The sequence below is a fragment of the Scyliorhinus canicula genome, chromosome 15 (assembly GCF_902713615.1).
Source record: "Scyliorhinus canicula chromosome 15, sScyCan1.1, whole genome shotgun sequence".
NCBI lineage: Eukaryota > Metazoa > Chordata > Chondrichthyes > Carcharhiniformes > Scyliorhinidae > Scyliorhinus > Scyliorhinus canicula.
In genome coordinates this window covers 55,445,229-55,470,056 of record NC_052160.1, presented here as the reverse complement: position 1 = coordinate 55,470,056, position 24,828 = coordinate 55,445,229, and the positions used below count along the sequence as shown (strand labels likewise).

General features: G+C 45.8%; 1 protein-coding gene across 3 annotated transcripts in view; it reads left to right on the top strand.

The window, feature by feature from the left end:
* Positions 1–1,551: 1,551 nt before the first annotated feature.
* Positions 1,552–24,828, top strand: part of card11 (caspase recruitment domain family, member 11) — a 335,526-nt gene continuing 312,249 nt past the window's right edge. For all 3 annotated transcript variants that reach the window (XM_038820292.1, XM_038820291.1, XM_038820293.1), the window contains exon 1: positions 1,552–1,814. In XM_038820292.1, coding sequence (XP_038676220.1) covers positions 1,802–1,814 — 13 coding nt within the window. In that variant the 5' untranslated portion in view covers positions 1,552–1,801. The remainder of the gene's footprint in view (positions 1,815–24,828) is intronic.

Sequence of the window (24,828 nt, the reverse complement as noted above, 5' to 3'; positions counted from 1 at the left end):
GGGTTCCTGCCTCCACCTGATGTACATCAACAGCAGTGTGGTACTGACCAGATTGTGCCCCAGAAGCCTATCCACTAACATGTCCCACCGAGGTGCGCTGGTGGAGGGTGGGGGTGACAGCTGTGCTGCGACTATTACGGTGGCATCCTCAGAGCTCTCCTCCAAGGTGGTCTCCTGGGAGGCTGGAGAACCTGTAGGGGAATGGACATGTGGTCCGTGGGAGGGATGGATCAGTTGGTCAGTAAGACAATAATAACTCCCGTTTGCCAGGTCCACTGGGTGAAGTCGGTGGTCTCTCACCTTTGCGGCATCCGCCAGCCTCAGCATGGGTGACCGATCTATCCTCGGCCACACTGGTCACCTCCAGGGCATGCTCCTCAAAGGAGGTGAGGATTCTTAAGTCTGGCGATTATGGGAGAGAGAGGAGGAGGAAGGTTGGAGGGAGGGTTGGGGGTCGCATGGCGGGTTGGGAGGTGGATGCTGTCGTGGGGGCGGACCGGTCTCGGGGGTGTGTTGGTGTCTACTCACTCGTGCTGCCCAGTGTAGGTCTTCCTACACTGGAGGTCAGTCCTCTTGGTCACACTCCTGACGCTCACAGCTGCCGCCACCTCATCCCACCAGGCAGCACTGGCTGCCCTGTGGATGACCCACCGGAACCCCCGGGGAAACAGGACATTCCTCCTGGCCTCGATGGCTACTAACAGCCTCCCCAGGTCAGCATTCCCGAATCTTGGGGCCGGTCTCCTTAGCGCCATTGTTGCGACCTAGCTGTGGCTGGCTGAGCAAGTGCAGTTTAAGTGCTACTCGACCTTGTTAGCGGGGGGGCTGGCGGACGTGATGCCAGCGAATCAGCTGGCGATTCTTCATTCGCGCCGAGACGCCCATGAGGCCTCGTTAAGTGGACCAATTAACATTGAATAGCATTGCCGGCCTCGCTGGGCCGAGTGGCGGGAAGCTCACGGCAATTCGCTACCACACTTAGAAATCTTTACGGAGAATCACGCCCTCAGTCACATCTGAAACACAGCACCTCCCACAGTGCAGCACTTGCTCTGTATTGCACTGGAGTTATCAGCCTCGATTTAAAAAAAAACATCATGCTCAATCATCTAGCCTTTTTAGAATCCTAATTACCGCAAGCATGTCACCTCCCCTCATACCCACATGCAACACTGACAAACAGTGCAACAATCTGCTACATTTAGACAAGTAAAACTCCAGTCAAGATATAAATATATACGACAGACAATTCAAATACACACAACATGCTGAGCAGCCCGGACCAGTTGGAGTTCACAACCCAGACCAGTTGGAGTTCACAACCCAGACCAGTTGGAGTTCACAACCCACTCCTCTCTGACCCTAGCTGTGATCAGAGTGACCACTCTGTTTCCCATTGTTTCCCCACCAGTTGACCAGGCGTCTCTGGAGGGGCTGATTGATGTTCCTCTCTTGTGGTGGGCGCTGTCAGTGAGTGGTGTGTATTAAGTAGTGCAGCAATTGGCAGGTTTGCACACACACACGCACACAGGCTCACTCGGGTTCATCTGGGTGACAAAACGTGTTGGTGTGGTTTTCACGACTCTCCGCCCACGTGCCTGACAGCAGACTTGAAGCAAATGGTGTGGGTTTCATTTTGTCAAAAGCCAGAGGCAGCACCTCCACACCGACCTGCAGCCGAAAGCAGCGCCCGGCTCCAGCACCAGCTTGAATCGCCGCTCAACTTTCTGACCCAAGCAGGTCTGAACTGCGATCCGGGGAGCGGCTGAAAGGCGGGAGCGGCCAGAGAGCAGGGGACACGATGAGCCTGCAAGGTAAGCCCTCCTCCAGATGTGTCAGCGGGCCCAGAGACAGGCACAATATCAAATTCAGTGCAGACCCCGGTGCTCTTTTTCTGCCTTGTCGCCCGAAAAAGTAAACTTCGCCTCAGCTCTTCCGCGGCATCGACCTTGAGGACGGGTTGATGAAGCGGAGTGAGGGACTCCGGCCAGGAGAGAGGTGCAGCTCGCTGTGTTTGGGAGCAGAGCAGTGAGACAGGGCTGGGGCGGCCGGTTGGAGGGAATTCTCTTTGGCGACGCTCGTGAGGGAGTTTCAAGAACAAGTTTCTGAGAGAGCAGACAAAGTTAGCCGGGGGGGGGGGGATGCAGTCTGGTGTAAATGGCTGGCAGTCCCCTCCACACACACACTTAAATTAGCAGCTGTGGTAGAGTTTGTCTTGAACGAGAAATCAGTCAAAGAGGGCTAAATTCGGATTGCAGGCATATTTTAGAACCAGACAATCGACCAAGTCGATTAGACAATCGACCAAATCGACCTGTCTTTAGTTGGAGAACTTGGCTACTGACGAATAGGGCTGTGGTGTGGAGCAAGGGATGAGTTTGCCCTTATGAATTGCCCAACAAGTGTGATAAAAGATTCGAGTCCATTGGGAAAAGGTGATTATTGGAATGCAGACTGGATGCTCTTTATGCCATTGTGCAATGTGGCACTGATTTACACTTCATGTGTAGTTTTAAAGTTGATGTAGACTTGTGTTAACAAAAACATAAATGTCAACTGTTTGAATGTCCGGTTTTGAGTTGGATAAAATTTATTTAATTTTAAATCGGTTTATTTTAATATTACACAGAATTTAAAGACTTCCCTTTTATTGCACAGATCACTGGACCACTGTTAACTTGATTCGCTTTGAATAGTTTCTCTGTGCCCCTTTCATGGGGGAGAGGTTGATTCTTTGCTGCAGGTTTTCCATCACCGGCTTCCCCCAAGTGACTTCTTCATGCAGGAGCCTATAATGTGAGGATTGGAGGACTATTTTAACCGTTGACAGAAACGTGGCCAGTTCCAACCCTGTCCTGCCCTCCTCTCACATCCATAGGTTTACACTTTCCATTAGGAGTCACTGGATAGCAATCAGGATTTCTTCTCCATCCTCAGGTTCAGGATGGTCCCTCCAACTCTCATTGGGGAACTCTGCACAATAACCTTTCTGGTCTATGCAGCCTGGCACAGCATCAGTTGGGGTTTAGTCATTGGAAACAAATAAATTACCTTATAGATATTTCACTGATTGTAAAGCGCATGGGATGTCTTGAAGCCATCAAAGGCACACCATGAATGTAAATTCTTTTCTCCAGTCCTCAATTTGTTCCTCCCTTCCGACCTCCTTTCCTTCATTCCTTCCTTCACAATGAATCCTTTGCTGAGATGATGCTTTTGTGTTTGTGGTGTTGCTCGTTCTGGGTGAGTGTGCTTTACACTCAATTGGCTCTGTTTTATTCCTTAGCTCTAGAGTCGCCAGGTATCCTTATGCAGGTTCTGCAACCTGCTTGCCTCTCTGTCATTGTCCAATTTTCCCTGCATACAACTCAATGTTCCATTTTATGTCGGGAATTAGCCAGCTTCGGTGGCTACATTGTGATTGTGGTGAAACATGCTGTCGTGGAGAAAATGCGTTACTTATTTAATAGTTGGAAGACAGTTTTGCATAGTTTAGTTCACAGCTGATCTACTACAAACCGTCCTTTTATTTTTGCTTGCGCATTCTCTTTTCATAACAACCCATCAGCAAATTTGGCCAGAAAAAAACTCAACTTGTGACTGAAGAAGAGTGACCACACATGTTTTTGAGAAGACACCCCTTCAGCTAATGCTGGAGTGCAATTGCTTCACTTTGAGATAATTAAAAACCACTGGGTCTTTCTGGAGAAGCGATTAAATTAGATTTTTAGAATAAACCTCTCATTTTAAAAATTATTTTGGGTACTTCTTGGTACGTATCTTCTTCTCAAATCAAGTAACTTTACTTTAATTTATTGTGCTAGTGAAATTGAAAGGTGCTGAAGACACCGCACATGCGATATGACAGGTTACACTTCAGAGCCCTCATGATGAAATTATTCATTTAGTTGGAACTGGAGCAGCCCATTCAACACTTATAGCTTGTTCTGCTATTTGGTCAGATCATGACTTAACTGTACCTCCACTCTAATTAACCACCTTGGTTCCATAAACTTTACCCCATGCCCAACAAAAACCTGATGATTTCAGTATTGGCAGGTACTTTTGGCCCAGTATCTACAACTTTCAGGGGCAGAGAATTCCAGATTCCTATGATCCATTCAGTTGTCTGCCACACTGGCATTTTATCTTATAAAGGCCAATCTTGGTTCTTGAATGGCCATCAGTTTTAGTTAGTAGTTCATGTGGTTACTTCAGTGATGGGAGCGAGTTAAATATCTGTTTGGTCTTCTGACTAACCTAGAAACGGGGGTTTTGACTCGTGTAGGACCGTGAGGAAGATTTCACATGGAAGACGGAGGAGTAAAAGTTGACAGTGAGTCAATTCATGGCTCCATGCACTTCCTGATGGTTGGTTAAAAAAACTACAATCTCAGAAGCTTGGGAACGGGTCACTTTTCCACTGTCCAGTATGTCAGGTGGCCCATCACATAGGGTGGATTTAAATTTGGGAGTAAATCTATTGAGTAAAGTCTTTGAGGTGCATTTGGGCTTCCAGCAGTTGCCAGCGAGAGAACTTTTTCAGCTGTAGGGATTTCTCTTTGATGACGGGCAACAAAGTTGACCTAATTGTGTCTTTGACATGGTTGTTTCAATCTTTTGACTCAGACCGACAACTGGTTGGAAAATCTGTAATTGGAGTCACTGTATAACCAAGTCTATGTTGTAAGTCCTACCTCCAAAATGGATGATGCACTCTCAGAGACAGAGAAACACCACGGAAGTAATGCACTTACATTTACTTTTAGATGAGATGTTAAACCAAGGCCCTGCCTGCCCTCTCAGATAGGTGAAAAGATACCACGGCACAATTTCAAAAACGAGCTGGACAATATTGATCCCTCAGCTAACATCACCAAATCAGATTATACGGTCATGATCTCAGTGCTGCTTGTGAGAACATCTATGCAAATTGTTTGCCATATTTCCTCCATTATGGCCGTGACTACACTTCAAAAGTACTTTATTGGTTGCAAAGCGTTTTGGGACACCTCGAGGTCTTAAAGGGACTATAGTAAAGCAAGTTAAAACTACTTTTAGCATGAGCATCTATGGTAATTTAAGAATGGTCAACACCAGGGTATTGGAATTCTATGTAGCTGCTGAGCATCTGGGTTGAGAAGAGTAGAAAGTATACTTTCAACATACAAATAAATATGAATTTATAGCATAATTACAAAGGTGAAATACTGCGGATGCCTGAAGTTTGGGCCGGAATTCTCCGGCCATTGGGATTCTCTGCCCCCGGTGGCAGCACACCGTCTCCTGCGGGTTTCCCAGTGGCGTGGGGTAGCTTCAGTGGGAAATCCCATTGACATGCAGCTTACCTCTGAGCAACATGTGGCTGGGAGGTCAGAGACCAGTCCTTGGAATATAAACTGGAAATGCTGGAAATTCTCGGCAGGTCGGCCAACATCAATCTAGTGAGAAAGCCTGGCCTGCAAATTTTAGTGTTTTCTGCAGTGAAAGACAGCACATCAACTTACATTTATAAAAAGGAGAGAGTTTCATGTTTAAGTGATCAGTTGGACAAAATCTAAGGCGTATGAAGGTGTGAATTAATAATTGTATTTCGAGTACATGGAGTATAAAACTACATATAAAAAAAACTTCTTATTATTCAATTGACCAAGTTGACTTCCATAGTTATAAAGGGGAGGAGAATAATACATTTTTAACCACACAAACCTATTAGTTTCTGAAAGTGAAAATGAATATGGATTTGTTTTTGGAAAGGAAAAACCAGAGTGTTAAGGAGAAAAAGCAGGACATTTGGACTAGTCTGATTGTTGTGAGAGGCTGAATGACTTCCTGTAAGATTCCAAAACAGTGATGGGCAAGGAGGCTCGAGAGAGTGCCATACGAGTGGCCCCCCATCATCTCAATGGGCTGCAAGATTGACATCAGGCATGTTCATTAACTATGGCCTTTGAATAAGACTGAAAACATTTAATACATGTGAAATACTTCATAACAGGTTATAGAAAATGGTTAATTATTCTTATATTAATAGAACTGTCATAAACTTCAAGTGGTAGAAACAAAATAAATATTTACACTTGATTGGATGTAGAGGGAGTGCATGACTCTCGCAGTCAATGTTTTGTGGAATCAGACAGCACGATGGCGCAGTGGTTAGCACTGCTGCCTCACGGTGCCAAGGACCTGGGTTCGACCCTGGCCCTGGGTCACTGTCCGTGTGGAGTTTGCATATTCTCCCCGTGTCTGTATGGGTCTCACCCCCCACAACCTAAAGATGTGCAGGGTAGGTGGATTGGCCATGTTAAATTGCCCCTCAATTGGAAATTTTCTTTTCAAGATGTTGTGTGCAATCAGCACATGCCTCACTTCACGTGCCCTTTGTGTACATACGTATCACTTCAGCCATACCAGTAGGAAAAAAAAACCCGCGGATGGAAACCAGTGGAATTTAGCATGTGGGCAACAGTCGACAAAATGTCTCATGGGCTGCACTCAGAACCCTGTAGGGCTGCATGTGGCCCCCAGGCCTATGTTGCCCATCACTTTTCTATAAGTATGAAATGCTATTACAGCCGCAATTAACCCGTTATGTAAAATGGCAGTTTGTGGATTATAATGTAAAATGTACAATGCCAGGCATTCTTAAACTTAACATCCCTCGTAGAAGCCATTATCAGGTTTAATACTTATGGAAATTGGATTCTGGGAGCTCTCTCTGGATATGCTTCAAAGTAACTTAAATCAGACAGTATTTGGTTAAATTGCCAAGCAACTCATTGGAGGTTGTAATCCAGCAGTTTCAATGTTTAGTTGTTCCTTTACTCGTATAACAAGTCATTATTTAAGCCTTGCCATTCCATTTAGCATTCCTCCATCCAATCTTCATTCATGAGTTATATGTACAGAATGCCTTAGTAACAACACCTTTAATGTAGTGAACATCCCAAAGCGAAGGTGGCATAAAAGTCATGCCCACTTTGTCTTTCAGAGCTTGTGGGTATGTGCTACAAAATTCCATCTATCTTCTCATGGGTTCAGCATCTTTAGTCACTCCCATAAGTTGATCCCAAACCTCCCTGGGATGTCTGGAAAGTATTGTTACTGTTCTAGTGAACGGATAGTGTGACCCAGGGACATGTCAGGGTGAGTGTGGGTGTGCATTTGGCAGAGAATGTACAGAGTATCAGAGTGAATACACATGTGTCTATGGCAGATGGACTCTGCACTGCATTCCGGTGAATTAAGGTGTGCCTCTGGGGAGAGAGTGTGCCTTCTGTTATCAGGGTAAATGAGGGTGCCCCAGTAATAATGGAATCATAACCTTTCCCCTCCCCTTGGTACTATATTATACTCTACTCACTGGTTTTATTTAGATGAACGCGATCAAAATATTGTTTCTCTTTCAGTATCTCATGCTGAGGGAATGGATATATATTCTGGATGTAAAATTCATAGAAATTGATTACCTCTACATCAGAGTGTGTCTGGACAGGTCTTTCACTGAGCAGATTTAATAGGAGAGGGAGAGTCCTTAGCGCGGTATACTAATGGCCTATGCAGGGAGCGGCATTGAGTGGCAAATTGGCCGTACTTTGTGATAAAGGTTCTCAAGTCTGTTTGAGGGCAGCCAATTATTGCTCCTGTTGTGGAAACACCACTTAACAGTTTCCCATAGCAATAAAGCTGAGCCTGACACCCAATAGTGTGAGGCTTAGACGTTGCATTCCACTCCAATGTTCGGAGAACCATACAATCTTACAGAGGCCATTCAGACCATTGTACTTGCACCAACACTCTGAAAGAGCCCAGTGAATCCCGCTCCCCAGCTCTTTCCCCATCGCCTTGTAAATATTTCCCTTCAAGTATTTATTGAATTCCCTTTTCAAAATTATTATTGAATTGGCTTCCATCATCAATTCAGGTTGCTTTCCAGATCACAACTTGCTGCAAAAAGCAAAATCTCCTCATCTCACCCATGGCTCTTTTGTCAATTACCTTCATTGTGGTCCTCTCGTTATTGATCCCCATGCCAGTGTAAACAGTTTCTCCTTACTCACTCTGTCAATTCCACCACAATTTTGTCCCCCCCCCCCCCCAATAAAATCTCCCATTAACTTTCTCTTCGCTCCAAGGGAACAATTCCAGTTAGCTGCTAGCAACAGTTTGATATGGCAGCAAATGTTGCCCATTCTCATGACCCTGAGAGTTATGCTGGTGTGGGAGTATCAAATGACACTAACAATGCTTCTGGCAGTGGGTTGGAATTATTCAGACGACCAGCCTTTCTTTCACAATGGAAATAACCCAGAAGTGAGACAAGCCTGTCGCAGATTTTCAACTGTTATCATCAATTGTGGAAAACCACAATCTACAGGATCTAAGATAAGATGATGCTCCAATCGGAGTCTGACATCTTGTTCTGGACAACCTTGTTCTGGACAGGAAGAAACAGGCTGCCCCTTCTGCTAAGAGACACAGGAAGTTCTAATCAACTGACACCTAACAGCACAAACTGATACCTCCCACTTGGAGGTTGTTCCAAAGCATTTGACATTAAGGGGAGGAAATATTCTGTAAAGGGATAATAAATAAGCAAAAGCTTGGTCATGGTAAGAGTGTTAAGCAAGCACGGTGGCCTAGTGGTTAGCACAGCTGCCTCACGGCGCTGAGGTCCCAGGTTCGATCCCGGCTCTGGGTCACTGTCCGTGTTGAGTTTGCACATTCTCCCCGTGTCTGCGTGGGTTTCACCCCCACAACCCAAAAATGTGCAGAGTAGGTGGATTGGTCACACTAAATTGCCCCTTAATTGGAAAAAAAATAAGTGGGTACTCTAAAATTAAAAAAAAAAGTGTTAAGCAAAATGACTGAAAACTTGGTAAAATTGAAAGATTTGGGTTGGCATTTTAAGATGGAGAGAGAAGTGGAGGATTTGGGGAGGAAATGCATTGGGATAGGAATCTCTCCCACCAATAATAGGATGACGGGATATAATTATAGTTTAAAATAACGTGAAGATTTAGTGAAAAATGCTGTGTGTATTAGCATGGGGAATGGGTGGGGCGGGGTAGGGAAAGGCTCTAGGGCCCAAAATGTCACAATACAACTGGGATGAAGTCCCAGACCACCAAAGCGGGCTTTCTAACCAGCCCACCTTGGCACTCAGCCGCCCATATTCCACTTTTGGGGACAGTGGAATGGACTCTATTCTGCCTTGCTCCCCACCTGGTGCAAAGAAAGCACTGTTCAAAAGCCTTTCTACTGAGGCAGGTGAAGCAAACAGGGAAATGTCATGACTGCAGCTAACTGCCTTGCTGGCGATATGCATGGATTGGAGCTTGAACCCATAGTCTCTTCACTGGGTAGTAAGGGTGCTGCCTACTAATAACAACGTAAAAGGTTCTACCTTACATGAATAGCGTTACAGACATTGACAGAAGATCTAGACTCGAAGAAATTTGATTTTTTACTTCAATTTCCTGTCTGTTCAGAAACATTAAAAAAAACACTTGAGGACAACTGACATTAGTGTGTTTCTCCCTTTGGGAGAAATATAGAACAAATGAATGTGTTTTCAATGCATAGTATTCGTAAAAGAATCACAGCCATGTTATGTATTTGCTTTAAGTGCATAAATGCTAACGCTATCCTCAAAGGTTAATTGGTTTCCTGCACATCTGTGCATGTTGGTGTATATCCAATCATGTAATCTTGCTATTGGAGTGACGTGCTATAGATGTTGTGATAACAGAATGTGTTCACTTGTACAAAGTGGTGGTGAGGGAAGGCACGAATTAAAGGTTTGCAAAAAAAAACATGCAATTTGTTTGAACCATTGATGATGGCATCCCTCCATCTCGGGAGACGATGGACTGTGCCCAGGGTGTATGTCACTTCTGTATTGAAAGCATGTTGTGGCCATGGAAGCCGATTTTTGAGTGCCCATCCCCTCCACAGCTAGTACAGATCAACCGTGTTGACCCAAGGTGGACCGATGTTTTTTGTCCTTCCATCGGGCTCTCTTTTCTACCATCCGCCATTTTCTTCTGTCCGATGCTTTTTCCATGTCTTTCCTGAGAGCCCGTTTCTAGGTATCACTGAGCCAAAATACTGAGGAGCACCAAGATTATTGCAAACTCTATCACTTATTTTGTTCATCAGATATTTAAGACATATATTTTAATTATTCCTCCGGTTTTGTATTATAATATTCTAAGATGACGAGCTAACTGTTGAATACAGAAAATATTGTTTTTGTTACCTCTGTCTCCTTATCCTGGTGACTACTTTAGGACCAATACATATTTATGTCCTGTTAACTATCACATGACCGAACTATTAAGTAAAATATGTCTCTCTATGACCATTCCACCTCTACTGGTCAAGTTGTGATCAAGTTAAGGGCGGCATGTGGTGCAGTGGTTAGCACTGGGACTGCGGCGCTGAGGACCCAGGTTCGAATCCCGGCCCTGGGTCACTGTCCATGTGGAATTTGTACATTGTGGGGGTTTCACCCCCACAACCCAAATATATGCCAGGTAGGTGGATTGGCCACACTAAATTGCCCCTTAATTGGAAAAAGAAAATTGGGTACTCTAAATTTATTTAAAAAAAAGTTGTGATCATGCTAAACAGGTGGCCAGGATCTTAGGTCAATGTTTCACCTGGAAGGAAGCCCAACCAACATTGAAGCACTCCGGAAATTTGAGTACAGATGTAAAGAAGCCCTACTGCAATTGTCTAGAGCCTTGGTGAGACCAGTTCTGGAGTATTGTCTGCAGTTGCTGAGGGTAGGTTATATTAGTCATCGAGGGAGTGCAATGAAGGTTTACCAGACTGATCCCTGGGATGGCAGGATTGTACTATGAGAAAAGATTGAGGAGAATGAGCCTGTATTCTCTACAATTTGGAAGAGTTGAGAGGTGATCTCATTGAATCATACAAAATATTTACAGAGCGCGACAGGTTAGATGCAGGAAGAATGTTTTCACTGACTGGGGGGTGGTCTAGAACCAGCGGACACAGTCTCAGAGTAAGAGATAGACCATTTAGGACAGAGATGAGGGATTTCTTCACTCAGAGGGTGATCAAAATTTTTAATTCTCCCGGAGAGCTTTGGAGGCTCAGTTACTGAATATATTCAATACAGAGATGGATAGATTTCTAGATATTAAAAATATCAAGAGATATGGGGTTTGTGCAGGAAAATAATATTGAACTAGAAGATCAGCCATTATCTAGTTGAATGGCACAGCAGGCTTGAGGGGTGAATGGCCTATTCCTGCTCCTGTTTCCTATGTTCCTGGAGCACTGCACTGCGGTGTCAAGTTAGATTATATGTGAGAAACTCTGGAATGAGATTTTGAAGCACCAGCCTTTTAACTCTGAGATGAGCATGATACCACTCAGCTAACTTAAAATCTAAAGCACTACACAGCTTGACAGTGGGGGAGATAGAATGTGCATTTACCATTTAAAGTGGTGTGATTTGACTGACACAGCCTTGTCAGATCTGATTGCAAGAGAAAATAAAATATTGCATCTGCTACTGTATTAAACCAGTTAGCACAGTTGTCTAGATGGCTAGCGTGTGGTTCAGAATAATATCAATAGCATGGGTTCAATTCCTGTTCCTGCTGACTTGGGATTTGCTTCTTCGTCCTGTCCCGGAGAGTAGAAGTCAATGGCAAACCACCATTGATAAAAGCAGCCAAGGAAATGGCTCAGGATGAAGCATCAGACAGTGAGCCAAGGGCCTGCGTTTGGGTGGAGCACACATGAATGAATGAACTATATGAAACTTAAATTAAACACATGGGTATCAACATTGAATATGATACCATAAATGTTCTGTTATGGGAGATTACCACTGACAACAGCCATTTTGTTTTTTTTGCTCTTCATATTACAAAACAAGAAGAACCTGTATTTATATAAATCCTTTAAGGTAGTACAGACCGAGTACCCTTTAACGGAAACCCTTGGGGCCAATAACATTTCAGATAATTTCAGTTTTTGGATACCACGCATAGGCCTAGGCCTACTTGCATTATAATAGCCTAAGCTTAGGCTAGCTATAGTCTGAAGTAAATAAAATAGCTATAAAAGTTTCACTGAATAATGAAGGTCTGGCGCAGTGTGCGTGGTTCGTGTCGGCGTGGTTGTGTTGGCTTGGGTAACAGATTTCCCAGTTGATGAGATTCAAAGAAAGTGTGGATTTTGGATGTGTTCGGTTTTCAGATCGACAGATGGAGAATACACGACCTGTAAAAACATCCTAATGACTTCACAGGAGCCACACCTAATACATTCCTGTAGTTTGGGATCCTACTTTCAAAGGGACACTGAAACACTACAAAGTGGGGTGGGGGGAGGTCACATCAAGAGGTGGCAGTGATTAGGGCTCAAGGTTATGAAGAGCGGGCTACAAAATTAAACATTTTTCTTTGGAGGAAAGAAGACTCAGTGAGAATATATCATAGAATTTACAGTGCAGAAGGAGGCCATTCGGCCCATCGAGTCTGCACTGGCTCTTGGAAAGAGCACCCTACCCAAGGTCAACACCTCCACCCTATCCCCATAACCCAGTAACCTCACCCAACACTAAGGGCAATTTTGGACACTAAGGGCTATTTATCATGGCCAGTCCACCTAACCTGCACATCTTTGGACTGTGGGAGGAAACCGGAGGAAACCCACGCACACACGGGGAGGATGTGCAGACTCCGCACAGACAGTGACCCAAGCCGGAATCGAACCTGGGACCCTGGAGCTGTGAAGCGATTGTGCTATCCACAATGCTACCGTGCTGCCCATATGATTTTTTATGATTAAAAAAAATGCTTGAACAGTACCAAAATGCTGAGATGGAAGTAGGATATTTAAAATTGAAGGCACAGATGGAAGTAAGATAAAGATTAGATCATCTAGGATTAGGATAGTTGATTTGTGAAACCTCTGTCCTTGACAAAGCTTTTGAGGTTGAGACAGCAAGTGAAAATTTCATAACTGCATTTGAAAGGCTTGAGCTGGGCCAGGATATTAACAGTTATGGAACCAAGATGGGTAGATGGAGTTAAGATACATATCAGGTATTCTGTTTCATTGAATGGTGGAACAGACTCAAAGGGTTGAATGATCTATTCCGGTTCTTGTGTTCCTATGGGAATAAGGTTCCACCAGAAGCAGTTGGTGTTGTGATGATTAATGTCTTTCATGAAGAAGGAATAACTGCAACTGAATAACTGGGGGCAAAATCACACTGGTTGGTATAAGTAATTATATTGCAGCAGCATTTGGGAAGGTCTCATAGGTCAGTAGTGAAATTGTAAATCCCATGTTAGTAATTGTTCGTTGTATGTTAGTTTAGGAAATGGCTTACTTGTTGGAACTGCCTTGCTGCTACCAGCACACGTGTTCAGATTTGTGACCATTTTAATTGATAAATTAATCTTTGTAATATGATACAACCAGGCAGATTGAGAGGCTGACTAGTTGTCAATGGGTACGTGTTTGACAGCAGGCTATGGTTGGGGAGAAGATGGTAGGGGGTTATGGAGGGACATCAATGAGGGCGCTGGGAGAGATTTGGAAGACGAGTGGAGAGTCATTGCTGGGGAGGTTAACTGATTACTTGGGGATTTGGGGGAGAAGCACTTCATCTCCTCCTGGCCCATAAGCAGTGCGGAAAAAGCACTTGACTGTTTCATACAGAAGTCACTGCTCCCCTTTAGTTGCTAAATTAGAACTGGAAGAGAGAGAAAAAAATTGAACAATGCTGCCTCATGAAGATATTTAAATAAGGGACTTGTCTCCTGGGAACGAGTTTGTCTGCTGCACGTTCCTCATCCTACCTCTGTTAAAACCAGAAGTGGGTGGATTTGAGGTGGGTTGGGTTTGGGTTTAAGACCTTTTTAACATTTTTACTTCCCCTTGCCTCTTCCTCCCCCTGCCCTGCTTTGGGTGAGTTAAAATGAGTTAGAATATGAAGCAATCTGACATACAGACTAAAAGAAGCAAAATACTGCGGATACTGCAATCTGAAGCAAAAGAGAGACTGCTGGGGAAACTCTGCAGATCGGGCAGCATCGGTAGGGAGAGAAAACAGAGTTAACATTTTGTGTCCATTTGACTCTTCTTTGGAACTAAATGAGGAAATTGTGTTGGATATTAAACTGTAGCTGGGAGAGATTGCAGTAAAAATGTAGCAACCGGGCCATCTGTATCTTGTTCTTAAGTTTGCTACATTGTTGTAATTTCTCCCAGCCACAATATAATATCCAACGCATTTTTCCTCTCTTTAATTCTGAAGAAGAGTCAAAAGTACTCGAAACATTATCTCCGTTTTCTCTCCCTACAGATGCTACCAGACCTGTTGAGTTTTTCTCGCATTCTCAGTTCTTGTGACAAATTTATCGATGTTGTCTTTTTAGTGCAGTTCAGCTCCCTTCCCAGAAGAGCGAGGAGTACCTCCCAGTTGAAATACACCTTGATATTTGTTCTTCATGCTACACACAGCAGAATGCTTGAAATTTTGCGCGCGGCACGGTAGCACAGTGGTTAGCACTATTGCTTCAGAGCACCAGGGTCCCAAATTCAATTCCCGGCTTGGGTCACTATCTGTGTGGAGTCTGCACGTTTTCCCCGTGTCTGTGTGGGTTTCCTCCGGGTGCTCTGGTTTCCTCCCACAAATCACGAAAGACGTGCTGTTAGGTCAATTGGACATTCTGAATTATCCCTCAATGTACCCGAACAGGCGCTGTAATGCAGCGTCTAGGGGCTTTTCACAGTAACCTCATTGCAGTGTTAATGTAAGCCTACTTGTGACAATATTAAAGATTATTATTAAAGTGTCTGACTGGTTTTAAGCTCCTGCTGCTCATTCACCAGTGGGCGAGCTCCCACCCGCTTAATAGGAGAATTCCTATTCCACGAAGCCTACAGGGAGATCTATTGCCGATTTCCCATGTCCTTCGTGGCCACTATAGCAAGGAGAATAACAAAACAATCTGTTTTAGTGATAAATATTGGAATTGCACCAGTGATAGTTTGCCTATTCTTATTTAAGTTTCACCATGTGATCTTTCATATCCATCTGAGTAGGCAGAAGGGTCTTTGGTTTAACATCACCCCAGAGATACTATGGGTGGGATTTTCCATGCGTCACCCCCCCCCCCCCCCCCCCCCCCTCTCCCGGTGTGCTTTGAAGGGGTGGAGACAGCCCGCTTAAGGCTGGCAGAGGGATTAAAAGATCACGTCACTGTCGGGATCGGGTTTCCCGTTCTATGCATTCCCTCCCCGGGAAGCCCGTGGCGGGGTTCACTGGTGGCAGGACCAGAAGATCCTGCCGGTGAGAACATAGAACATAACAGCGCAGTACGGGCCCTTCGGCCCTCAATGTTGCGCCGACCTGTGAATGGCCGGTAAATTCCGGCCTGTATCTCTGACAGGAGTATCAACCTAGATTCTGTGCTAAAGTCTCTTGAGGGTGTGGGACGTGAACCCACAGTCTTCTGATGTGGAGATAGGAATGCGACACACCTGAGCCATAGCTGACCACGAGCAAAGACTGGGGGGAGCAGAGCTCGTCTGTTAGGAGTCCGTGTTGAGGCGGACTTAATGAAGTCCAGGGAATTTGAGTCTACCACTGATATTACAAGCATGATTGGTTTGACTTTGCGGCATTGGCTTTGCATTGCAATATCAGATGAAGCAGGAAAAAGTTTAAATAATGAATAAGCGAAAAACTGACGTTTAGGAGTTTTGAGGATCGTACATCGCTGTCATTGAATCTTTTGAGAAAAAAGGTTTCTGCACCTTTCTGAGAAGCTTTCATAAACATAGAAAAATCACTTGAAGGGATGTTGTTTCAAATGGTGATGTTGGCATTTTGCTTCATAATATACCTCAATTTTTACCTCAAAAGCAAATGTTCCTTATTCTGTTTTGCTGATTTTTGTGCTCATTACAGTGAAGAATGTCAGTGCTGGAATATGAAGCTAAGCTTCCACTTTTGGCATTCAATGCCAGCATTTAAAACATCCTAGCATGGCTGAACATTACTAAAGCTCATTTTAATTAGCTCGAATTGTGTGAAGTATGTAATAAAAACTGGAAATGCTCAGCACGTCCCCCAGCATTTGTGGAGAGGATGAAAGGGTTAATGTTTCTGATGAAAGGTCACAGGTCGGAAATGGTAACTCGGTTTCTCTCTTCCCAAATGTTTCCAGACCTGCTGAGCAAGTCGTAAATTTGCTTTTGTGAAATATATGCCAGTTGGTGTGTGTGTGTGTGTGTATGAGAGGGCCTTTATTGGGATATATCTGTGCAAGGGTGTGTTTGTTTACTATTTAGTAATATGTAAACTCTGCACTTGCTTTGTACATTGCTCTAAGAACCAAGGCCGTAATTTTCTAGCCCCCTTCCACCTACGGTGGGTTTTCTCATGGCTGAGGCGGTTTGCAATTCGCTGCGGGCAAGATCTTCTGGTTGCACCGAAGTCGACGGTGATTTGCATGGCGCACTTGCCCCCCTCCCCCGGCAGTCGGGGAGAGCTGGAAAATGCAGCCCTGAGACACAATGCTTGTGATGTGTTACAATAGAGGAGAAAAGGTTTTAATGAAACATCACTGACAGAATTATGTTGATGCTCTGATGATATGGGATTCAATTCCTGATGATATGAATAACATCAACTCCACGGTGCAGCATTTAGTGTGGCTTGACTCCTGTTGATGGAATGGTCACCAAAAAGAAAAAGGTTGAATTTATTGCAGCGACATTGGAATTAAGAAAAGTACATTTTCAGCAACAGGAAATTGCACCAGCTCCAAGAAGCCTGTTCAATTTCAAAATTCCATGTGCCAGCTTGGCTCAGTAGGTTGCTCTTCTACCCCTGCGCCTGAGGACTTTGGGCCATTCATGTTCTACAGTGTTGACTGTATAATTTAGATTGAGACTTTGGATGTGTCCTGCATTGTGTTTCAAAGGAACACGAGATTAAATGCTAAACTCTGACCACGTTTATTACTGCAGTTGGAAATAACATCTCATTGTGGAATGGAGGCAAGACTTTTTCTTGGTGGGTTGGATGATTTTTCCCCATTCAATCAAAACCACCCACCATTCTGGTCATTCATTGTTTGGTGCTTGTGGAATATTGCTGTATTTTTCTTCAAAGGTACCACATTGAATGGGAAGCAGTTTGAAGCATTCTTGGAGTTGCGATGTGCATAGAAAGTTCTTTTATACTATCAACATTGGTGGTTATCCGTGCTGTTTCACTTCAGAAACCTATTGCACTTCTTGTAACAATATTCTGCCTTTCACCCCCTCCTAATTTTCAACTGAGGTGATTGCTCTTTGAATCTGTATCTTACAATAGCGTTGGATTCACTTTGCAGAACACTGAAGAACCATGTATATTCCTGCAACCCATGAGCGTGTATTAGCTTTAAAAGAAAAAAACATGATTGCGAAGTGTGTTGGGAATCACAGGTTTGAGCATGGTAATGATTTGGGCAAACCACATGATCGTTTGAAAATCTTTATGGTGTACAATTAAAATAGTTTAGTTGTAGTTTTGTTGTTGAGTGTTGCCCGAGGAGGAAATGGTATCACATGAGGCAATTTCCTCCCCAGCACATTGCAGTTCTACCTCATTGCAACATACAATTTCCATTTGAAGGCTGCACTTCCCAGTTCCGAACAATATTTGTTCTGCAACACTTGATATCACTTTCCTGCTGGATGGTTGAGGAAGCATCACATCCAATGGCGACCTTGGCCATGCAAACCAGGGTGGTTCTAAATACATTATCTAGTCTCTGCTGAGATATATCAAGGATTTACAAAATAGTAGCGTTAACGTGGCAAAGCTGCTTGACAAACTGTGGACAGTAGACACCAATTGGGAATTGAAATTTGAATTTGGGGCGACATGGTGGCACAGTGATTGTCCCTGCTGCATCACAGCACCAGGGACCCGGGTTCAATTCCAGCCTTGGGTGACTGTGTGACGTTTGCATGTTCAGCCACTGTCTGTGTGGGTGCTACACAGTAGGAAGATGTCCATGAACACGCCTGCCAGTTGGTCCACGCAGGATCTGAGTGCATGACCAGGGACTCCGTCAGGACCCGTTGCTTTCTTTGGGTTCACTTTTAAGAAGACTGTTCTGACTTTGGAAGCTTTGATGGTAGCTATGGGTATGTCTGAGACTATTGGGGCAGTTGACAATGGCTTGTTGGTTTCCTCGAAATGAGCATAGAATGCATTAAGTTCATCAGGGAGGGGTGCGCTGTTGCCAGAGATTCTACTCGGCTTTGCTTTGTAGACCGTTATATTGTTCCAGCCTTGCCTCAACCGACGAGAGTACGTGTCATTAGTCTGTGACTCTAGCTTAGTCTGGTATTGTCTCTTGGCATCCCTCCTGACTTTGCGGAGGTCATACCTAGATTTCTTGTATAGGTCAGGGTCGCCTGTCTTGAGTGCCTCAGACTTGACCTTCAGTAGGGAGTGAGTCTCCTGGTTAAACCATGGTTTCCGATTCGGGAATGTACGCACTACCTTGTTTGACACAATTGGATTGGATCGGATTTGTTTATTGTCACGTGTACCGAGGTACAGTGAAAAGTATTTTTCTGCGAGCAGCTTAAACAGATAATTTAGTACAAGAAAAGAAAATGCGTAAAAGGGCAACACAAGGTACACAATGTAAATACATAGATACCGGCATAGGGTGAAGCATACAGGAGTGCAGTATTAATCAGGTCAGTCCATAAGAGGGTCATTTAGGAGTATGGTAACGGTGGGGAAGAAGCTGTTTTTGAATCTGTTTGTGCGTGTTCTCAGACTTTTGTGGCTCCTGCCTGATGGAAGAAGCTGGAAGACTGAATAAGCCGGTGGGAGGGATCCTTGATTATGCTGCCCGCTTTCCCCAGGCAGCGGGAGGTGTAGATGGAGTCAATGGATGGGAGGCGGGTTCCTGTGATGAACTGAGCGGTGTTCACGACTCTCTGAAGTTTCTTGTGGTCTTGGGCCGAGCAGTTGCCATACCAGGCTGTGATGCAACCAGATAGGATGCTTTCTATGGTGCGCCTGTAAAAGTTGGTAAGAGTCAATGTGGACATGCCAAATTTCTTTAGTTTTTGAGGAAGTATAGGCGCTGTTGTGCTTTCTTGTTTGTAGCATCAACGTGGGTGGACCAGGACAGATTTTGGTGATGTATACACCTAGGAATTTGAATCTATCAACCATCTCCACCTCGACCCCATTGACGCAGACAGGGGAGTGTACAGTACTTTGCTTCCTGATGTCAATGACCAGCTCTTTAGTTTTGCTGGCATTGAGGGAGAGACTGTTGTCGTTGCACCACTCCACTAGGTTCTCTATCTCCCTCCTGTATTCTGACTCGTCGTTTCACGAAATCCAACCCACTATGGTTGTGTCATCAGTAAACATGGTAGATGGAGTTGGAACCAATTTTTTTCCACGCAGTCGTGTATGTAAAGCGAGTATAGTAGGGGGCTAAGTATTGAGCCTTGCAGGGCCTCGGTATTGAGGACTATCATGAAGGAGGTGTTGTTGTTTATTCTTACTGATTGTGGTCTATGGGTCAGAAAGTGAAGGATCCAGTTGCAGAGGGAGGAGCCAAGTCCTAGGTTTTGGAGTTTTGATATGAGCTTGGCTGGGATTAGATGAAGTCTGTGATGGTAGTGGCATTCTCATTTAGGTTGGCCGCTGAATTCTTGAAAATGGACCAGTTATATTCACTGGTTCCAGTGAACATGGCTCCAAGTAGTCACGTAGGAGCTCTTCTGTTGCCTCAAACCAGCATTGTATTACCTTCTTAACCCGATTTCCCCCGCTTAAGTTTCTGCTTCTATGCTTGGAGAAGGAGTACCGTCTTGTGGCCCAATTTTCCGAATTGCAGTTGAGGGATAGACCCTTGATGTTTGTGTAGCAGTGGTTGAGGATGTTGGGTCCCTGGTGGGACAGGAGATGTCTTGGTGAAATTTTGGCAGTACACTTTTGAGGTTCGGCTAGTTGAAGTCCCCGGCCACTATGAACAAGGCCTTTTGGTATTTTGTTTCATTGTTATTTTTAGCGGTGCACAATTCATCAAGTTCCTTCTTCCCTTCCACCTGGGGTGGGATGCAGACCGCTGTGATGGCTGAAGGGAACTCACATGGAAGGTAGTACGAGTGGCACTTCATGGTCAGGTATTCCAGGTCCGGGGAGTAGTAGTCACCGCGTCCGAGCACCAGGAGGAGTTGATGAGGTGGCAAACCCCTCCACCTCTGCCCAATGTCGCCGTGTGGTCCATCCGGTGCATTGAGAAGCCGGTGCATTGAGAAGCCGGTGCATTGAGAAGCCGGTGCATTGAGAAGCCGGTGCATTGAGAAGCCGGTGCATTGAGAAGGTTTCTGGAGTGCTACCCACGGAGACACGCTAGAAGCACTAACTGGGAATCAAATAGCACCCAATGAAAGTAGAAAATGTCTGCAGGACAGGTTGATCAAGAGGAAGTTGTATTTTTCTTTTCTACTGTTGGAAAATCTGACCTAATACCATTTGCAAAACACAACAGCCATTTGAATCTGAGAGTAGCATATGATACTGTTTTTATGAACTTCCCAGAAATAAGGCATCCTTTTTGGCATTTAATTTCCATGTTGTCATAGTTTGCTTCCCTTTATAACTCATTGTATTGAACTTTCTATATACTGAGTAATAGTCTTTATAGGCTTATCAGAACATTGCATTTTCTGTGGAAATAAAGCAATAAAGGAAGTGTGTTATTAATAATATGCTCTCTAAAATCCGTTAATAATTTACATTCATCTAAGCTGCCATCAGTCTCTATGCTCCACAGACTACATTGTAAAGCTATGGAAAAATACTACAGACTGCTTCTCCTTGTCTTAAACTTAATCACTGAGACTCTTTTTAGTTGAATAATTTAACAATGAATTAACATCCTCTTTATTTATTACATTAAAAAAAAAAATAACTATTTCCACTCAAATAAAAAACAGATAATGCTGAGAATGCTCAGCAGGTCTAGCAGCATCTGTGGAGAGAATGAGCTTTCACCAGAACTGGAAGATGTGGCCCTATTCTGCACTGTAGGGATTCTCTGGTTCTATATTAAAAATGAAGGGTCTTTAAGCAAATGTAAAGCAGGGAGAAAGCATAAATAAAAAGGAAGGGTTTGTGATAGAGTGGAGGGTAGGAGGAATTAATGATGGTCAAGGCATCTATCTAGGTTCTTATACTCTTCTCCCCATCCCGCCTTGTGTTGCATACCCACCTCTGCTTTATCGATGATATGATCTCCTTTGTGAATGTGTGCTTCTTCCTAAACTGTAGCAAATCAGTAGCTCAACGCATGGGAAATTGCAGATCAAAACACATGACCTGCATGTGCACCGTGGTTCTGGATAGTAATCTTTGTAACCGACTAGGCTTTTATGATGTGACACAAAGTCTGCGCCCTCTGAAACTTGTTCATGACTTTCAGCTTTTCAAGGGTTAACACAGTCATAAAAGCTCACTGATTGGTCCAATCTGGTAGCAAGCCAGTCAGAGCAAAACCATCCTGATTCGATCGCGGTTCATGCTAGGTTAGGTGACCTTAGATGGGGCCACAGTTGTTGTTCCACTACTGAGCTCAGCACCCCAGGGCTGCAAAGGGGAAAAAAACACACCCTGAATTTCATGCTCAAGTGAGACTTCAACACAAAATCTTCTACCTCAAAGGGACAACTGCTGCCACTGAGTCGAAGTTAGCCAGGAGTGAGAAAAAGAAGAACTTGAATCATACTGAAGCTGGACTGGAACTGAATATACCAGGTTATAACATCTACAAGAACAAAGAAAATTATAGCACAGGAACTGGCCTTTCGGCCCTCCAAGCCTGCACTGACCATGCTGCCCACCTGAACTAAAAATCCCTATCCTTCTGAGGACCATATCCCTCTATTCCCATCCTATTCATGTATTTGTCAAGACTTCCCTTAAAAGTCGCTATGATATCTGCTTTCACTACCTCCCCCAGCAGTGAGTTCCAGGCACCCACCACCCTCTGTGTAAAAAAAAAAAAACATGCCTCGTACATCTCCTTTAAACCTTGCACCTTAAACTTATGCCTGCTAGTAATTGACTCTTCCACCCTGGGAAAAAGCTTCTGTCTGTCCACTCTGTCCATGCCACTTATGTTTTTGTAGACTTCCATCAGGTCGCCCCTGAACCTCCGTCGTTCCAGTGAGAACAAACCACGTTTCTCCAATCTCTCCTCATTGCTAATGCCCTCCATACCAGGCAACATGCTGGTAAACCTCTTCTGTACCCTCTCCAAAGCCTCCACATCCTTCTGGTAGTGTGGCAACCAGAATTGAACACTGTATTCCAAGTGCGGCCTAACTAAGGTTAATAGCTTTATAATGGCACCTGCACAAGAAGGACAGGTTGCATCTAAACTGGAGGGGCATAACTAATTGGCCGGGAGGTTTGCTAGTGTTGTACGGGAGGATTTAAACTAGTTTGGCAGGGGGTTGGGAACCAAACAAAGGTGAATAATTGACTCTCCACAAGCTTCATTTTACCAGGCTTGTGGAGCGGATGAAGGTGGAATTTAAAAGGTGGGACATGGTGCCGCTGTCGCTGGCAGGTAGAGTGCAGTCCGTCAAAATGACGGTGCTCCCGAGGTTCTTGTTTCTTTTTCAGTGCCTGCCCATCCTTATCCCTAGGGCCTTTTTTAGGAGGGTGACTAGCAGCATCATGAGCTTTGTTTGGGTGCATGGGACCCCGAGGGTGAAGAGGGTCTTCTTGGAGCGGGGCAGAGATGGTGGGGGGCTGGCGCTAGCCAACCTCTCGGGTTATTATCGGGTGGCCAATGTGTCGATGGTGCGCAAGTGGGTGATGGAGAGGGAGGGGGCAGCATGGAAAAGGTCGGAGATGGCGTCCTGTGGAGGCACAAGCCTGGGGGCCCTGGTAACGGCGCCGTTGCCGCTCCCTCCTACGAGGTATACCACGAGTCCGGTGGTGGCGGCTACCCTCAAGATTTGGGGGCAGTGGGGGCAGCACGGTGGCCTAGTAGTTAGCACAACCGCCTCACGGCGCTGAGGTCCCAGGTTCGATCCCGGCTGTGGGTCACTGTCCGTGTGGAGTTTGCACATTCTCCCCATGTCTGCGTGGGTTTCGCCCCCACAACCCAAAAATGTGCAGAGTAGGTGGATTGGCCACACTAAATTGCCCCTTAATAGAAAAAATAATTGGGTAATCTAAATTTAAAAAAAAAAAAAAAAAGATTTGGGGGCAGTGGAGGCGACATAGGGGGGCTCGATGGAGGCTCCGCTAAGGGGGAACCATCGGTTCGTCCCGGGGAACATCGAGGGGGGGTTCCTGGGGTGGCACAGAGCGGGCATCAGAAAGCTGAGGGACCTGTTCATTGACGGGAGGTTTGCGAGCCTGGGAGAGTTGGAGGAGAAATTTGAGCTCCCCTCGGGGAACATGTTCAGGTACCTGCAGGTAAAGGCGTTTGCTAGGCGGCAGGTGGAGGGATTCCCTTTGCTGCCCGCGAGGGGGGTGAGGGACAGGGTGCTTTCGGGGGTCTGGGTTGGGGATGGGAAGGTATCTGATATCTACAGGGTAATGGAGGAGGTGTCAGTAGAGGAGCTAAAGGCTAAGTGGGAGGGGGAGCAGATCGAGGATGGGACATGGGCGGATGCCCTGGAGAGGGTTAACTCTTCCTCCTCATGTGCGCGGCTTAGCCTCATCCAATTCAATGTGCTGCACCGGTCCCATATGTCCGGGACTAGGATGAGAAGGGGGGAAAGGAGAGGGGGGGGGGGGGGAAAGGAGAGGGGGGGGGGGAAAGGAGAGGGGGGGGGAGGAAGGAGAGGGGGGGGAGGAAGGAGAGGGGGGGGGGAGGAAGGAGAGGGGGGGGGAGGAAGGAGAGGGGGGGGGAGGAGGAAGGAGAGGGGGGGGAGGAAGGAGAGGGGGGGGGAGGAAGGAGAGGGGGGGGAGGAAGGAGAGGGGGGGGAGGAAGGAGAGGGGGGGGAGGAAGGAGAGGGCGGGGGGAGGAAGGAGAGGGCGGGGAGGAAGGAGAGGGCGGGGAGGAAGGAGAGGGCGGGGAGGAAGGAGAGGGGGGGGAGGAAGGAGAGGGGGGGGAGGAAGGAGAGGGGGGGGAGGAAGGAGAGGGGGGGAGGAAGGAGAGGGGGGGGAGGAAGGAGAGGGGGGGGAGGAAGGAGAGGGGGGGGAGGAAGGAGAGGGGGGGGAGGAAGGAGAGGGGGGGGGAGAGAGGAGGGGGGGGGAGAGAGGAGAGGGGGGAAAGGAGAGGGGGGGAGGAAGGAGAGGGTGGGGGGGGGAGGAAGGAGAGGGTGGGGGGGGAGGAAGGAGAGGGTGGGGGGGGAGGAAGGAGAGGGTGGGGGGGAAGGAAGGAGGGGGGGGAAGGAAGGAGAGGGGGGGAAAGGAGAGGGGGGGAAAGGAGGGGGGGGGAAGGAGGGGGGGGGAAGGAGAGGGGGAAAGGGGGGGGAAGGGGAAAGGGGGGGGGGAAGGAGAGGAGGGGAAGAGGGAGGGGGAAAGGGAGAGGGGGAAAAGGGGGGAATGGCCGGGGGGGGGGGGAAAGGCGGGGGGGAACACAACCCAAAAATGTGCAGGTTAGGTGGATTGGATACGCTAAATTGCCTCTTAATTGGAAATAAAAGAATAATAATTGGGTACTCTAAAATTTATTTTAAGAAAAAGAGGGTCTGGTGGACTGAAGTTATAAAGCTGCAACATTACTTGCCAATATTTAAACTCAATGCCCTGGCCGATGAAGGCAA